The sequence below is a fragment of the Ambystoma mexicanum genome, chromosome 10 (assembly GCF_040938575.1).
Source record: "Ambystoma mexicanum isolate Mex_15411 chromosome 10, UKY_AmexF1_1, whole genome shotgun sequence".
NCBI lineage: Eukaryota > Metazoa > Chordata > Amphibia > Caudata > Ambystomatidae > Ambystoma > Ambystoma mexicanum.
Window position 1 is genome coordinate 1,293,618,132 of NC_090932.1, and position 18,246 is coordinate 1,293,636,377.

At 45.8% G+C, this 18,246-nt stretch overlaps 1 protein-coding gene and 1 long non-coding RNA gene across 2 annotated transcripts in view; one reads left to right on the forward strand and one right to left on the reverse strand.

Moving 5' to 3' along the window:
* LOC138492254 (acyl-CoA dehydrogenase family member 11-like) overlaps positions 1–9,652 on the reverse strand; it is a 1,439,352-nt gene extending 1,429,700 nt beyond the window's left edge. The window contains exon 1 of the mRNA XM_069619296.1: positions 9,514–9,652. Within this exon, the coding sequence (XP_069475397.1) occupies positions 9,514–9,530 (17 nt within the window). The 5' untranslated portion in view covers positions 9,531–9,652. The remainder of the gene's footprint in view (positions 1–9,513) is intronic.
* Positions 9,653–9,675: 23 nt separating this feature from the next.
* The window catches only part of LOC138492255 (uncharacterized), a 503,275-nt gene continuing 494,704 nt past the window's right edge, over positions 9,676–18,246 (forward strand). The window contains exon 1 of the long non-coding RNA XR_011276174.1: positions 9,676–9,880. This is a non-coding gene — a long non-coding RNA (uncharacterized lncRNA). The remainder of the gene's footprint in view (positions 9,881–18,246) is intronic.

Genomic DNA, 18,246 nt, shown 5'->3' on the forward strand with positions numbered 1-18,246 from the left:
ATCCTTATTTGGCAAATGATTGTGCTTTTACCTGGGGGATGGGCAGTGTTTTCTATTTTGTGGTATGGGTGGCGAGGATGCAGGCTGCTATATGTGACAAAAATGAGCTTTTGGGACCCTTCTCAGTTGTCCAGGGAAAGGCAGATACTTCCTGATCTCGACCTTGAGGGCGGCGTTTTGCTGGAGGATCACATGAGGGGGGGGTTTATGGAGCAGGTGAGGAGCAATGGGAAACCCCTTTGTTCAATTTCCCCTGAGATCCCATCCTTCTAAAGCTTATTGCAAAATAGAAGAAGCTATAAAAACAGATTTTTGCATTAGGGACTTCAAGTTCCATAATCCCCGAAGTAGTGGTACGAAGAAGAACAAAACTGCAGAGTCCAATTTGTTGATGGGGATGACCCACACCTGAAGGAGACGGAGAGGCTTAAAAGGCCCCCCTCAGGTGCAGGCCATTAGTGAGAAGGAGCAGAGCAGTAGTCATAGGTGGAGGAGTTGTGAGCTCTCCACATTACAGCAGAGACATGAGCAGGAAGAAGTTGTTGGGACCACTGCCAAGTGGGGAGCAGTAGCCAGTCCTGAGAGTGTCCTTGCCTCCAGAAGCCTTAATTGCTGAGGTCACGCAGCGTGAGGCATCTGAGAGGGAAGCTTGCCCCCTGAAGACCTGTTTTGCTGAGGCTGGGCTGCAAGAAGCGAATGTTTGGAAAGCTTTCATCCCCACAAGGCTATCTGCAGTGGCAGGAGAGCACCGGGAAAGCCTTTGGAGCAAAGGAAGCTCTGTGTCCAAGTGGTACGAGCGGCGGCACACTGAAACCAGCAGACGGCTGGATCGCAGGGAGCAGCTGAGGCGAAGAAACTGAGCAGCAGAGGAAACGGGCGAGCACGGCATACCGAGGGAGTTCACTGAGTAATTGTGACATTGCAACGCTCTGTGAACGCTCCCGTGCTTGATGCAGGTACTTTAATATTGAAACACAATCCTCTAGGTGTGAAAATAAGAAAGAAGGCAGTTTTGAAAAACAACCGAGCAGAAAACCTGGAAAACATTATTATATAAAACCAAATGACTGACCTTAATGCATGCACGTTATTTTAATACCCAGCAAAAAGATGGGGTCATACTTCTAGATGTTGATGCAAACAACCATTACCCAAGCCAAAATAAAATAAAAGCAAGTCAATTTTAAACCAACAAATATTGCCAAAGTAAGGAGGGGGCAAATGAAAGTCCCAAAGTTTGTAATGCTTATTGCCCATGGTTGAAGAATTATAAAACAAAAGCTAGTATAAACACACACGCCAAAGCCAAAGAAGAAGCAGAATAAAAAATCCTTGTGAGTGTTGGGTAAATGAAGAAGTGTGGAGACAAGTGGCAAGAAGGCTATAAGCTATTCAGAAGGAGAGGAGCATAACTTGCAGGGGTATTGGAAATCACAATGTGAATCTTGCTTAAAATCTGATGTTGTAAAGTAAGAAGCACAGTGACGTTGAAAGCTGATCTTAACCAAGCAATTGTTTGAAACTGACTGATCTGACAGGATGTATACCAGATCATATGTTGTGATAACACTTCATACTGTTCGGGTAGGGAGTTTACCCAAACAGCGGACTTTGAAGTAGTAGGCCTGGCATGGGAGTAAACCGGGTGGAAGTTTATGTAGTGGCGTTGACAAAGTATCTGGACAAACCTTTGTTGCTAAATCAACAACTGCTGCAGAAGTGTTTTATATCCTCAGAACTATTATATTGTTGCAGAAGCATCCTGACAAAGGAAATGTATGTTAATACTGATGAACTAAGGAAAAATTCTTAGTTTATACAAAGATCATTGTTTTGAGTCTTACAATTCCAAGTGGCTGAACAATTCTAGTGTGTTGGAACATTTTACTACCAAGTTGTAGTCAAAGAACTGTGCTGGAACTTTATTATAAAACAGGATGTCCTTATTCTTTTTGGAACATAACCCTATTTTAATCTGGGGCGGGGGGGGAAGTAATTTCACCCAGGTTATAAGGATAGACTGTTCTCATTGTAAATTTACTCTTATATTGTGTTGCCTTTGAAGTGCCATGCATTACGTTGTTGAGTTACTGCATGCGCAAGTGTGAGATAGAAACATTTTGTTAGGGTTTCCATTAGTTTATTTTAGGCAGGGAAATCCTTGTCGGGGTAGGTATAGGGAGGCCTTTGTCCAACCCTTTAGAGTTAATAAAATGACATCTTTTGAAAAACCTTCACAAAGTGGTCAGCCTCACATTTCTGACCCCTCGCATGTATAAGCAGCCCTCTCCCTCCCCCTGTCCCAAAGGGATGAGGGCAATGCATATTTCCCTCCCTGGGAGGCAGATGGCCAGTATAATGTGCCCATCTGCTCGTAGGAAAGGGCATCCTTTTTTTAATAATTTGCAAATGTAACGATTTCACCTGGGGCACACTAGACCACCATGAACGTTTTTTGTGAAAGGGGGGTGGCCCTCTTCCACTCCTGCCCAACATGATTGGGGGCATGTCATGTTGCTCTCCCTGGGGGCAGATTTATAATCTTTCCATAGGAATGGGCAATTGTATATTTTTTTTTGTGCCGACTGTAAAAGGTATTGCATTGGGGCGGGTGCCACTAAAGCTCCAGAGTTGTCATACAAATAATATTTACAGTTACAGCTGTGGCAGTGTAGTAGTTGCAGCTGAAGCTTTGGCTGCCTTATGTTAGTAGCATAAAATGTGCCACTATCCTTATTATACATTATAAAGGGAGGTGCTGATTGTCAGTGAGGTGGGTGGGACTGTGACGGATTGTCAGTGGTGGTGCTGATGATGTGCATGCCCTGAATAGGGGATGCTCGACACTTAGCATAAAAACAAACTGCATTTTGGGAACTGTAAGGAAGGCATGGTATCACAAGTATGACACTGACACAAGAGGTACAAGTTTCAAAAACAATTTTCAGGTTTTGGAAAAACTCCTACTTTGCCATACAGCTATGATGGGGTAGTCTCTACCATCAAATAATAAAGACAACATAGTCCTAGTATGTGTAAAGGGGGATATGTATGCAAAAGAAAATCTGTGTTTATAACTAAACGATCAAAGTGACTGAGTCAGCGCTCCTCCCTACATTGGACAGCGCGAAGTAAGGTGGCCCCATTAGACAGGATGACGTACTCTGGTTCAGGTTCTCAAAACAAAAAGGCAGATCAAAACTTGGATCGAGGCCCGTCTGGCCTTCCACGTTAGTCACTTATTCCAGTGTTCCAAAAGTTCTTGCACAGTTGAACAAAAAGTTTTGATCTACAAGCACAGCGATTGGAACAACCCATGGACTCTGATAGTAAAATCTTCGCTTTAATGCTGCTTAAACATCTAGAAGCTTGGTCTGTTGAAACGGGTAGGTTAAAAAAAAAAAAACATTTTACAAAAAAGGCAGATGGGCATCCGCTAAAAACATAGTACGAACCATAGCGGCCTATTATTAAAATATGTCAAAAGCTTAGTTTTGAAGTGGTATGCCAAGGCCTCTTATGTCGTTAGTTTCAATCTGAGCTCAACATTTAACTCAGTGAACAGGGGTCTCTTAAGGAAGAAGTTGGCAGGGTGGAACATACTGATGGGCCTTAGACTCATTATTGCCCTCCACGATCAGTCCAAAATTAGGATCAGACTAAACAGGAGGGTGGGGGGGCGGGCAGGGGAAACATATCCTCACTTATTAATACCATTTCTGGAGTCAGACTGTGGTGTATGTTGGCACCCTGCCCATTTCATTTATACACTTCAGATGCGAGGGATAGTCTTGAGAAGGGCGTTTTTGCATCTCCTAGTTTGAATAACCAGCGGTTGACTTGGGTGTTCTATGCAAACAATTTCCTCTTGTTCAACCCTACCCCTCGCGGTCTGCAGAAATTGATTGATGCTTTTGCCAATTACACCAAGGCAAATGATTTTTCGATCAATTGCACCAAGACTAAGGATTTTACTTTTTTAAATTATTTTTTTAAAGGAAGCACTCTGACCAACAATGGCGGGTGGAGGGCCATAAATTGGAAGTCGCGGATTCTCCGATTTATCTGGGGTTCCGTTTCAAGCCTAAACCCACAAAATAACTGCTTGTGGGAAATGTTATCAATAAGACCTTGGCCCTTGGCTCTCAATTGAAAGAAATTGATGGGAAGTATGGATTTTTTTTTTTCAGTGCTTCAGACACTCAAATTCTAGCTTGGGAAAATAGTGCCTACGCTTCTCTACGGAATTGAAATACAGGATATTGCTGTGTTAGATGTTCTCCATAAGCTTGAGGCCTGCTTATGGAGGAAACTGTTTCAAAACTTAAAGTCTCTACCAGGGGTTATACTAAGATATGACCATGGTATACAGTCAGTTAGATCAAAAGGAATATGGAGTTTTATTAATCGGTATTATAAGATTCTTACTGCAGATGATCTCAGGCTCTATGGCGATGTTTGGTCTTCTTTGTCTCTACACCCTGTAATAGGCCGATTTATGTTTCAGAAAGAATGCGAAGATTATCATTGATGGGCTCCTCTTGTGAAGAATTAAGACTGCAGCACACTCAACACCGGCTGAAACTTTGGGATTGGGCCCAAACGGTTGATTTCTTACATTCATGTCCATCTCTCTCTCCCATTTCAGTGCCAATCATAAGATGCCTGTTGTTGTGGCACCCTTTCTATTTATCCATCAATGTCTGCGAGAAATTAATTCTGCAGATTTAGATGGAATCTTTTGCATGCCAGGGAGATTGAGATATAAAATGATCAAAACAGGGGTTTTGATTGAAACAGCAAGACATTTATTAATGGAATGTCCTTTTCTGAATGCAAGGCATAAAATAGGCTGTGTCGCATAGCAAATGGCTATGCATTCTGTTGGTTTGCTAATTAAACTGACACTTGTGTAGCAAAGTTAGATATTTGAGTTACCCTGTTCAATGAAAGCACTTCTCACCCTGAATTTCTCTGACTCGCAAGGCGCTTGCCACCCTCTTAGTGGTTCACTGCAAGTTCAAAGGGGCTAATGGAGAGAGAGTGCAATAGTAATCATCTCTTTCACCCTTACGTGCCAAACGCCTGTTTGGGAGTGCTAGACAAGATTTCTTTTTCAAGCAATTGAAAACTAGATGTAATCTGGATGATGCTTTTATTAAGCTAACTATATCCGCTTTGGCAAATATATATTATCTTTGACAAATACCAGTATGTGTAACTTTATTAAAAACAGTCATGCATTTCCATTACTAACAATTAAGTTGTTGCATAATGCAGAACAGTATTGCTTCTGTGAAACACTGCATGGTCTCCATGGTTTAGAGTAAAGTTTAGGTTAGTGTATTTAAATCTTGTATCAGCTAGATTTTTGTTGTTGGGGAAAATGCATCAAAATGTACGCGATTACAGGGCCAACTGTTTTTAATGGCAAATCTATTTCTGTGACCTGACCTGCTGGTTGCATTTATTTGTGCAACTGGTGCTCAGCGCATTATACCAGTTACCCTGAAAGCGAGATGGCAGCAAACTAAAATATTTCACCTAGTTTGGCCAGTTCTCTGCCTGCTACACCTACTACTCTGCTTGGACTTACATTCCTTCCTTTTACATAATTAATTCACAGGGCTAACTAGAGGTTTACACAAAAGAATGATCAATGGTTCCATCCAGACTGTACATCAACACATCTACTGCAATACCACTCTCTGTAGTTCGGCTCCAGAGCTCATTTTGCTCTATGTTTACGATTGCATTATATATTAGCACCTGTGGGAGAGAGCTGGCCAAACTGTTTTCAGAGCCTTTTTATCAAATCTATTTATTTGTGTCCATTCATGCAGCTAACATTTTACAGACACTCAGCCAGAGCTTGCAAAGTCCACTCACCCACTAGCACAGTCCTTTAGATATTATAAAGGGCAAGTACCATTTGCAGGGGATGTTTGAAAATGTTGTGACATTTAATTTTCTTGCAGTAAATGTCAAAGAATTTCACTGTGCAAAGTTGGCTTCTGGTTGGCAGCAGTGTGCCAAACCTAAAGTGGGTTTGTGGTGTCATGCAGCATTTTACAGAAAGCTCATTTACATTTGTTTTGTCACCCGTTGCTATGGGTCAAGTTAAGGTCGAATAGGTAAATTAAATGACCTAATTGGCAGGTCTAGTGGAATTTTAAAGAATTTGCAAGGCCTAATTTGTCTCACTTATATCTTACTTCAGCGGTACACAAAAGTTATGTATTAATGCTCATTCGTTGTTCTGGATCCAAATAACTTCTGGTAACATTAAAAATATTTGTTACGAACTGGGTCAAATAGTCGCCTGGTGGTGGGTCAAGATTTGGGGGGGGTCATGGCAATGGAAAAGATATGTGCCCTAAAAGCAGGGCAATACCTGAAATTTCTGGCAGTCTGGGACCCCTTCCAGGAATTTGTGAAGGACAGAAGCATTCCTCCACAAGCCATCACTCAAGAACGTGCACGTTGACGAAGTCTCGGAAAACGGATAGAGGATGGCCCACGGGCTAGGACTTGAACCTCCAAATGGGGAAAAAAACTATGTAACCAATTCATATCAAGTTGGAGATATTGGGTGGGGGAGTGATGTTGAGGGAAGGGAAAAGTTAGTTGTTGGGGAAGAAACGGATAAATATGGGAGTACTGGAACTATGAAAAGACCAGACAAAGGGTGATCAGTAATTGTACAAAAGTAACCGTAATTTATTGCAACATGTAGCTGCTCTCATTGATTAAAATAAAATTGTGAAAAAATATATATTTAGTACAACATTGAAATGGGTGTGTTTGCTAATCAAGAAAAATGTTATTAGCAAACTCCGATAATCTTATGCCTTGAAATGCTGTTCGACAAATATTTCACTAGACAATTTGAATTCGGGGGTGGAATAGATATTTGAGTGGTCATGTACCTTCCGATATAATTGCGGTGGTTGGTTTCTTTCGAGCCATTGATCTGGGTTACGTTTGGAATATTATTAGTTTTTAAAATTTGCATCAATTTTCTTTTCTCACCCCCCCTCCACCCCAAGAGCAGTGAATGGTCTTTAGATTTGGGAATTGTATATGTGCTTCTTCTTGTGTGTGGTTTGTATTTTTATTCTTCTTCAATGTGTCTTTTTTGTTAAAAGCTGCAAGTCAGCTAAATAACAATACACATTTTTAAAAAAAATGCAAATGTTTGGCGAGAAGAAGACCGAGTTTGGGCAACACAAAAGATGCCCTTGAGCCCACTGAAAAGTTCTGTGCATTCATGCCAACATTATCTATTCCCTTTCGGAATACAGTAGTACAATGCTGGCGTCAACTTTGTGTTTTTGAACTGAGGATATCCAGGACTAAAACTCCCAGAATACAAAGTTAAAACCAGAACAGGACCAGCATCTCCAGAAGAGGATGGATAATGTTGGTATGCAGGTCTACATGGGTGTCTGTGGGGAGATAACAGTGTAAAGGCTTTGCGCAGCAGGGTGTGACATCACAGGAAGGTGTGAACTGTCCCAAACAACTGTGCAACGATCTCAAGTGGGCCTCCGTCAGATTGGAGATGTTCTGCAGGACTTAGTTTTTAAAATGGGTCATTCAGAGCTCAGGTTTTCCCTAACCATGTGTGAAAAGGCCATCCAGGCTTGTTATCTCTGGGAATTGTAGTTTTCCTTAATTCAAAACAGGAAGAATTAACGGCTCGGCGGCCTTCCGTGCACATCACAGGGAAACGTGATGACTCTGTCCATTCTGTTGTATTTTCAACCTTGCGCATCACCTTACATAAATAATATCCATGTAATCTGCAAACTCTTCAATCTTTGTAGTCCAGCAACTACACTGCCTTAACTGCGTGGCAGCACTCAGGTAGGTACCATCAGCGCTGGACAATGGGTCGGCTCTTGGCGGGTCCGAGATCTGGCATCAGATGTCTGGCCGTATCTCAGGATCCAGCCTGCCTCAGCACCGTCCTGGCTACAAGCCCCCAGATTCAAACACGCCTCAGGCTCAGTGATCAAATCTGCTCTTTGTGAGCCCACGCATATCAGATTACATTACCAAGCCCCTAGCTTCGGTAGGGGCACACACGTAAAGCTGAGGCATCAGTGAAATTTGCCAGCAGGGATTCTGGTATTTGTAGTCCCTCAGTGATGATGGGGTTTGGGGAGAGGAAATGTCACAATTTTACATGTTTTGCTTACCATATTTCTCCTTATGTTTATAAAATATGGCTTCAAAAGTACGCAAACCATGGTAAGGTACACACAAACAGAGCCGGCCTTAGGGCATGGCGGGCTATGTGGCCACCAGGGGTGCCCTGCCTTTAGGCCCCGCTACCTCAGGGGAGTCTTCCAAGGTCTCCCCAAAGCTGGCGTGGTCCAAGGCGCAGCAGGCGCCCTATTGAAATTAAATGTGCTTTGCTCTCGGGGGCAAAGTGCATTTAATAACAATAGGTGCCTACTGAAAAATGTGGCACTCCCCCCACCCCCTGCCGCATGACATGGGGTACCAATTTTTTGATTTGCTGCCCGAGCACTGCAGCTTCTAAGGCCTACCCTGCACACAACTATAGAAATCCTTAAATATATTTGTGTGCATAACTTACTATGGTTTGTGTACTTTGCAGGAAATCTTTTATAAAGCAAAGCATTGTTGAAACTTGAAAGCCAAACAGGGGGATGAGGAGGGGAGATGAGGAGTGCAAGTGAGCCGTGAATATTTGCCCAGGATATGTAAAGAGTTTACAATCCTGGAGACTAGAGCAGTCTTTGACGCCCCCCCCCCCGCCCCCCCATTTTGGCCCTGTGCTGCTTATCAGGGAACAAGGAAAGGATAGATGTGGGGTGGACAGTGTCGCTTTATTTTCAGAGGGCAGACACAGCACCCCTTGGGTGTTTTTGAGGCCGGCAATTTTGCTCAAGTGTTTGGCTACCAGGATTTCACCCAGGTTGCACGTTCCCAGTGTAGATGCTTGCCCACATGAATACATAAAATTGTCATCAAAGTATATGTCTCATATGTGGATATTTATTTTTCCTGGGAATATTGCTTTATAGATTGCTGGGTTTAAAATGAGAGCACCTCTTATACTTGCCGGCGTACTTGTATGAAAGCAGCATAACAGAAATTGCATCATTTTCAAAATATTGTTTTGAACATTTACTTTGAGTTCAAGCGCCAGCCAGCCACTTCTGGACGTCAACTCCTCGGAACTCAAACCCCTCCTCCCCCACCCCGGCCACGGGACTTGTTGGATTGCGCCCCCCCTCCCCCTTTTACATTTTCTCAATTTCCACCGAGTACTACCAAAGGTGGTCTGGCGCCTGTGCCAAGCCTGGCAACCCATTTCCTACTACTAATATCGATCCTTTGGACAGTCTCCCTTAAAGCCCTTCCCACCCTCACATTTTGCAGCTCCCCAAACTTTCGTCAAACCACCCTCGCATTCGTGCCCATCGCTTGAACAACTCGGCTTGACCTTAGTTTTTCGAACTACATAAATCATTGTACCTGTTGAGCAGCGACATGTATGCAGCACACGCCAAAACCAACAACTGCACTCCTCTGTATTAGCGATGGGAGGAGGGGCGGGTTATGCGTTAAACGGCACAACACAAGGGGCAGGACGAAGTTACGTTGCTTACGCAAGGACGCGACAGCGGGAAAGTCGCCAGTCGCCCTGCTCGGGAGAAGCGCGTTCGCGAAGAACCTGAGGAGAGCGTGTTGTAATCTGAAGCTGTAGTAGAGGTTGGAAGTTGAGAGTGAGGACGGAGAGTATCATAACTGTGCTGACGTACTTTATGTAAGGGAACAGCAAGAACTCGTTCTGCCTCAGTAGACGACAGTGTATGAAGAGCGCGCAGGCCACGCTTATACGGTAACGAAAGAGGCTTGACTTATTATTCAGCTTGGCCACTGCCAAACAGCTCAGGTTGACTATGCAGTTTAAACACAGGCGATCGGGCTGGGAGGGAGGAGGTGCGATGCCCAAGGGGCATGGCATAGCTAATAAGATAACGGGGTGGGAGGCGCTTCTGTATTTTTCCACATGAAGCTATCTGTTCCCGACTGAAAATGAGTCTAACGAAACCTGTGACTTCAGGTCGGTAGTTGCTGCCTTATGGGCCTCATTTTATTATAACAATAATTAGCATTTTATATCGCTACTAACAAGCGCTGCTTATTATTACCCACGGTGTGTGGTACTCGTTTATCGACTTCGGAAGGATGAGAGGCTGGTTTGGCCTCGTTGGGTTCGAACCACCTGCGTGGGCAGGCTCTGCACAGATGTCAAACCGAGCGTTCTACTTGCAGTGGTGTTTGATCGGCTTTCAATGGTAGTTTAATTGAGGGCCTCGTCAACATTGGTATGTTCTTGCTGTCCGGTCCCCTTATGCAATTTTCTTCAATTAATGTAATGCAAAACCGAAGTTTAAAAGCATGCAACTGCCTTTACGCCTTGCTGCTTTGCTTTCCGTTTTGGAAACGCATCTGAATGCTGGCCACCCTTTCATCAGGGTGGGCAGGTTTATGGAATCCTATGGAAGCAACGGCTAAGAACAGATGGATTCCATCCAGCACAAAAATAATTATACTGATGTAAAACAACGAGGCATTTGGAGGCAGAGGAAGAATGCGTAGCGGTGTTGTATGCTATCCTGCCTGCAGGCCCTTTTCTTGGCCCGGGCGAGGCGGGCGACCGCCCGGGGCGCAATGGCCCACACTGGTGACGGCTCGACTTGCCCTGGGGGCGCATTCGCCATGCGGCGAGCTCAATTGCCCTGGGCTGTGCGCGATTGCTCGAGTAGAGGCAGCAGGTGCTGGCGCTGCCTCTGATGTGCTCACGTTAGTTGCCGGGGTAGGCACCTAATGTGAGCACATCAGCTACTCGAGCAATCGCGCACAAACGACCCCCAAATGACATCCCCGGCCGTCAGCCTTCTTCATAAGCCTGGAAGTGTTTTTGTGCTGGGGAGTGGCATGCGGGTGACACGGATGGATGACAAGTGTGACAAGACAGGCAATACAGAATGACAATTGCAGGAATGAGGAGACTGACGACCAGGATGTGAGGTGGAAAAAACTTTGGCCACAAGCTTTATTTTAGTACCAGCCATGGTGCAAAGAAAAACCAGCCATAACATCACATAAGGATAACAATAGTATATTTTGGGGACAGAGGGAACAGGTGAGCGGGGGGCCCTAATCCCAATTAGGGGCCCGCTCGAGGCTGATCCCCGCCGCCATTCATATGAAAGCTTGTGACAATTGTTTGGCCACAGCGTGTGAGCTGTGACATGTTCATAATTGCTTGTCTTTGGAGCAGGTTCATCCTGCTTTCTCTTGTCCTTTCCAAGTGAGGTGGGTAGGTGTGCGCTTGTGTGCCTTTTACTGATGTCCAACCTGACCAGGTTTAGCACTTGCGCCCTCTCTTGCTCACAGGGTGATTTTCGCTGAAGTTATGGCTCTTGGTCCGTATTTCTTGATAGAACAAAACCCTGCGTTGTGAAGCCTTTCACTTGATCCTCCGCGGGATGTGTTCTTGGAGCCATTTTGATTTTTTGGTCATGTGTTTTGTACTTTTCCACGGATGGAGGCGTTTTAGCCTCTTGGTCCACTCTTTGGAGATGAATTTGGCACTTTCTCCACACATGAACCACTTGAGTTTTTGAAGCCCCCACGCTCCGTTTGCGGGCTAGTTGTTTCCTCTGGGGTGGGTTCTAGGAGCCTTACTAGGGTCTTCCCTGCTCCAGATCCACTTGTGCTACGAGACCCCTTCTGCGAATTAGGCTGCTTGTTTTACAGCCGGGGTGGGTTCAAAGAGCCTTACTGAGTTTTTTCCCTGCTCCCAATCCACTTGCATTGTGAGACCCCCTCAGCACTTAGCGCTGCTTGTTTTTACTGCCGGGATGGGTTCAACGAGCCTTACTGGTTTTTTTTCCCTGCTCCCGCTCCACTTGCATTGTGAGACCCCTCAGCGCTTAAAGCTGCTTGTTTTTACAGCCGGGGTGGGTTCAAAGAGCCTTACTGGGTTTTTACCCAGCTCCCGATCCACTTGCATTGTGAAACCCCCTCAGCGCTTAAAGCTGCTTGTTTTTACCGCCGGGGTGGGTTCAAAGAGCCTTACTAGGTTTTTACCCTGCTCCCGATCCACTTGCCTTGTGAGACCCCCTCAGCGCTTAGCGCTGCTTGTTTTTACAGCAGGGGTGGGTTCAAAGAGCCTTACTGGGTTTTTACCCAAGCTCCCGATCCACTTGCATTATGAAACCCCCTCAGCGCTTCAAGCTGCTTGTTTTTACCGCCGGGGTGGGTTCAAAAAGCCTTACTAGGTTTTTAACCTTGCTCCCGATCTACTTGCCTTGTGAGACCCCCTCAGCGCTTAGCGCTGCTTGTTTTTACAGCAGGGGTGGGTTCAAAGAGCCTTACTGGGTTTTTACCCAGCTCCCGATCCACTTGCATCATGAAACCCCCTCAGCGCTTGAAGTTGCTTGTTTTTACAGCCGGGGTGGGTTCAAAGAGCCTTACTAGGTTTTTACCTTGCTCCCGATCCACTTGCCTTGTGAGACCCCCCCAGCGCTTAGCGCTGCTTGTTTTTACAGCAGGGGTGGGTTCAAAGAGCCTTACTGGGTTTTTACCCAGCTCCCGATCCACTTGCATAATGAAACCCCCTCAGCGCTTGAAGCTGCTTGTTTTTACAGCCGGGGTGGGTTCAAAGAGCCTTACTGGGTTTTTACCCAGCTCCCGATCCACTTGCGTTGTGAGACCCCCTCAGCGCTTAAGGCTGCCTGTTTTTACAGCTGGAATGGGTTCAAAAGGAGAGCCTTACTAGAATGTTCCTTGCTCCCGAATCACTTGTGTTGTGAGACCCCTTCAGTGCTTGTGTTGTACTATTTCGCTGCTGGGGTGGGTTCTAAGGGCTTAGCTGGGAACTTCCCCTGCCCACGATCCACTTGCGTACCCCAGTGCGCTTATCTTGCATAAACAAAATTGTGAGGGGGTGGGTTCCAGAGCCTTACTAGGAACTTACCCTGCTCCTGATCCACTTGTTGTGAGACCCCCCCCTTCTGCATGCATGGAGGTGGATACTTGAGGCTTACTAGTACATGTTTCTGCTCAAGTTCCTCTCTCCTTTTCAGTTTTGTTATACCCCTAGAGCTCCCACCTGTATTGATGTTCTCTAGTGGATTCTGAGCTCTTGGGTCTTCTATAACTGTATTTTCTTGGAATATTAACTAATAGACAAAAAGACCCCCGGTATTTTAAGAAGGCCCTTCTTGGAGTTGAATTTTTATGTTTATTTTTTGAAGTGAGGCGTTTTAGCCTCCCCTACTGCTATGATTGTGTTCCATTTTCTACCTGGCCCTCGCTATAGCTTTTCCTTACGGTTATTTGTAGGGTGGGAGGGATGGTTTTTTTAGACCTGCAGCCGTCCTGCTGCTGTTCGTGGCTGACGGGGAGGAAGCATGAGAAGGGCCACCTTGCCCCCACCAGATAAAGGCAAAATTCGGCCTGGGGGCAAGGCGGCCCCTTCTTTGAACTTCAAAAGGCCCCCGCTCAGCATCCGCAGGATGGGAAGGGGGGCCTTTGAAGTATGGAGGGCAAGGTGACAGGGGGCAGCGACTGCCGGTTGTCACCTGCCCCTCTCACCTCACCCTCCTGTCTTGGAGACGCGCTGTCTGGGTTCCCATTGTTAAGGGACCCAGCAGCCCGACCCCACCATGTGCATGCTAAGTGGGGCAGCGCCAAAAGGCACTGCCCCACCATACTTAGCACAAACTCCCCACCTCCCAGTTTACGGCCCCGGGCCTCCCATCCAGGTGGGCCCGGGTGTATTTCAATCCCCGCTGCGGCGCCAAGACCTCTGCTGCTAAATTTCATTAGCAGCAGGGGTCACTATGAGACTCGGCGCCACAGCGGGTGAAGTGAAGAAACAATAAGCCACGAGGAAGTTAACTCCTTTTAGTTAACTTCCCCGTGGCTTATCGGCAGCGCTGATCGCTGCTGCAAAGTTTTATGGGCTTGGCACCGCAGCCTATAGACTAGAAACTGCCCTGTACCCAGGCATAAAGAATCCCTTCCCCCTCCATTGTCCTCGTGTTTACAGGACACGATTTCTTAAGTGCTCAGAGACGGTTCTCGCTAACATGAAGATGTTTAGTGCGCTTTTTGTGGCCTGTTGTAGCATGTACAATGATTTGTAGTGGAGGCAAAATAGAAGGCGGAAAGCTAATTTCGCTGGTAAAAATCGAAAGCAACCAGGGCCTGAAATACTGTATGAAACTCACAAGATGTTGGCTTTTTGTCCGTTTTAGATTATACAGTTTGAAAAGACCATACTGGATGCATTTTGTTCCCCCAAGACAAGGGTGCATCCATTTCAAGCAGAATCTAAAAGTGAACGGAAAAAAATTAATAAATGCAGATTACCTCCGTGAGCATGGCAAAGAAAAAAAAAATTTACATTTTGAATAAGTAAAAGAAGGTGAACTTATCCACTAAAATGCAGTATTTGAATGATTTCACTTAAAATATGTATGTTGAATAACATGGTTGTTATTGACCCATGGGTAAAAACTAGCCCATAGTTTTCCATGTTGATGAATATAACCTTTAGTAATGCCCCTTAGTCAACAGTGTTGAAAGCCAATGCGCGACCTGGGATGACTGATGGTGCCCCCACACACATAGCATCAGGCTGCACCTGAATTCAAGTTCACTTTGTGCTACAAGCAGCCTGCCCAATTGATAATCCCCTAGTAAAGTGTGCAAAGAAAGGTTGAACACCCAATGCCTAAAACGTAAACACAAGCCAAAAACTGTTGGCTTTGCCAATGTTTTTTTTAACAGGACTTCGCTGATGGACACTCACAGTGCTTATACAACGATTGGCTGAAAGCAGACCTGGTTAAGACATTTTTACCACACCAGTAGTGGTTGCAGCTCAAATTAAGTCATTAACTCTCAGAAGACTGCTTTGAAAAAACACTGGCATGCACTTTGCTGCCATAGCATCTGGTAATTAGCTTGTTCACTTGGGGGAGTACAAGCGGATGCATTGTAAATCCACTATTCTTCCCTTATTTTGCCAAAAATTATCCTCGGTAACCACCCAGGTATTTTATGATTACATCAAAATGTGAGTAGTGATTAACTAGAGGTGCAACTCATGAGGGAGCCAATAACCAGAGGGTTGATGGGCCATATGAACCAAGGACCAGAGGAGTGATGGACCAGAAGAGCAACTCATGAGGGAACCAATGACCGGAGGGGTGATGGGTCATATGAACCAAGGACCAGAGGAGAGCGATCAACCAGGTTCCCCAAGACCAGAAGGGCGACTGAGCAGAAAAGAGTGACTCACAAGGGAGTCAAGGACCAGAGGGGTGACAGAAAAGCAGAGCAACTCACAAGGGCTTTGCTGCCAAGTGGGGGGCCCATGCCATGCATGACGCCATGAGTCTGTCCTGAATTTTCACTTTGCACGGAGGTCCTTCTAGGCCCATACTTATAATTGGAAGAACACAAATACCAGTCCTAGCAATTAACAGGAAATGCCTGGGCTGGCTCCTCAGTGTCACGAAGGACATGGAAATACCTGGCAGGCATGCAAGGGAGTCAAGGATCGGAGGAGAGCGACAAATCAAGGACCAGTTGCACGATGGACCAGAGAAACCAAGGGTCCAAAAAGCAAATGATGTGCTTTTATAAGTCACACATACAAGAAATTAAAATAGACACTAATTGCTAGAAAAATAAAATGCTATTTTAATAAAAAGTTCTTGAATCACAATGTAATAAAACCTGTTTCATGTGTATAACAGTGATTTATTGACGTTGGGTAGGAGGTTACTTAATTGCAGGGTATAGTTTAGGAGCGGCGCGCATGCCGAGCGTGCGGGGGGAGGGCGCAATTTAGTGTTTCGCCCTGGGCACCAAATGGACTAGAAACTGCCCTGCCTGCCTCCCATGCAGTGTTGCCAACTCCTCAGTGAAGAAAGTAGCTATTGGCTCCCCTAGAAGTCGCCAGAAGTAGCTAGATGACGTCACTGCCTAATTTACATAATTACCTCCTATTTCCACCTACGATTTATGGCTTTTACTGTGGCCCCCCTCCCCTTTTAACCATTTTGTTTAGGTCCATCCCCTTAACATACAGTTCCCCTAGAGCGTTTCTGGGGGTGGGCTGGCTACTTTAAGAACAATAAAATTGCTATGCTTGACAGTAAACACCTCCCTTTAAGTTCACAGTGTGTTTTTGCATTACTCCCGTTAGAAAACGGGCGAATGACCACACTTTTTTCAATTGGTTTGGAAACTTGCATAAATGAGAAAGTCTCCAAACCAATTGAAAAAAGTAGCTAGATTTCTCGCTACCCGCTTTTTAATGAAAGTCGCTAGGGGGGCAGACTTTCTCGCTAAATATAGCGAGAAAGTCGCCAAATTGGCAACACTGCTCCCATGGTAGCTTGTGGGAGGCAGTGTTCGGCAGGCAGTGTTCGGCAATCTTCGTAGTCACGCCCACTCGATGGCTACAGCCATACATTAAGCCCGAAATGAAAATCTAATGTAATAGCCCGCCCTCCTACATCTCTGTTCAGGGATCGGCCAGAGCTACCAGGTGGGCGTATAGCCCGTCCACTCATCTGCACACACAACTCCAGGTCACGCTCTTCATTGAAAACGCTACGAACGGCCCTTACGTGCAAACCAACCTCTGTTACTGTACACATGATGTAGTCAATGCTTCAGGTCATGGAAGAATCCCAAGTATTGATTTCCAGTCAAAGGGATGCTTATTCTTGTATATTGCTACCGTTTGAGCTTTGAGTCCTGGATTAAAACAGCGTTTTCCGCGACCCATCACGGTAAAATCGGCCTTTATATCTGTCAGTGGGTGAAAAATGGACTCCCACAAGAGCAGCATATACTAGAACGTTTTCCTATGGAATTGTGCCATTATTAAACTCTTCTGTGAAGTGTCATTTGACGCATGGCGGTACCCATTGCATAGAATCTACTGAACATGTTCTTGAACGGTGTATTAAGGCAACACCTGTGCCTTAAGTGGCACTACAAATCGAGCTGGGGCTCATCGAGGGGGCGTGGCCTAACACCGGGGGTCTTGATGGCCCGTTAGACCACGAGCCCCGGCTCAATGGGCTACTGGCACTCCTGCCAGGCAGCCTTTTGTAGAGATTAGCACCCTCTCCCCTATGGGGGAGAGGGTGCTGATCTCTGCATTTATTTTATATAGGCTTGCCTGGCAGGAGACAGCGCCTCGCCTATTCAGCCTTAATGGTGGCGCTGCCCCTCGCCAGCTGGGGAAGGGCAGCATCACCATTAAGGCTGAAAGGGCGAGCCACTGGAAGCAGAGGTCTTTTTCCTAAAGACTGAAACTCCCGCGAATCTGCAGGAGCTTCATTGTTTAGAAAGCAAGGCCTCTGCTTCCAGCGGCCTCACGTTTTCTCTATAATGGTGCCGCCGGCCCAAGTGCATCACTTGATTAAAGGGATGCCTCGCAGGTGCGGTGCCACCATTATGGCTGAAAGGCATTTTTTTCTGAAGCCTGAAGCTCTCGCACACGAGCGAGAGCGTTAGGCTGTAGAAAAAAATGCCTTGTCGTGTAGTGGCTGGGGCTGCCAGGGGAGATTAGTGGGCCCCGGCAGGGCCCCGCCTCAACGCCTCAAAACGAAATTTCTGAACCTGCCGGGGCTGGGCCCCGGCAGGCCACCGGCCCACTTAAAGCCCTGGGCAACACACTGCAGATACAATATGCCACTGCCAGACTGCATAACATGCTTATCTTTCGTGTTCTCAGAACACTGGGTTTACACACATTTGAGATTTTTAATCTTTTTATATTCCTGCCCCAAAAAGGATAACACCCCCAACATAATGCAAAGTAATCTAATGATACAGAGGGTGATGTGCAACATCCTCTGTGACCCTCCCCACAATATCCACCTGTCTGAATCAAGCGTGCCTGTAAATAAGTGAACACAAGGTAGGCTGCAGTCTTGTGGGAGGATGGATGCCATACTCCCACTTATCATGAATCCTCCTTGCATGTTAATTCCACTCTCTTTATCACGGAGAATGGTCATCTTGGTTTCCACAGTTATGTTGCCTGTTTGAAAACGATTATAACGCACATCAGCAGGGCAGTTTCTAATCCATTTGGTGCCCAGAGCGAAACACTAGGAATACACCCCCCCCACATCGCACCCGGTGCGCCAACCCCAA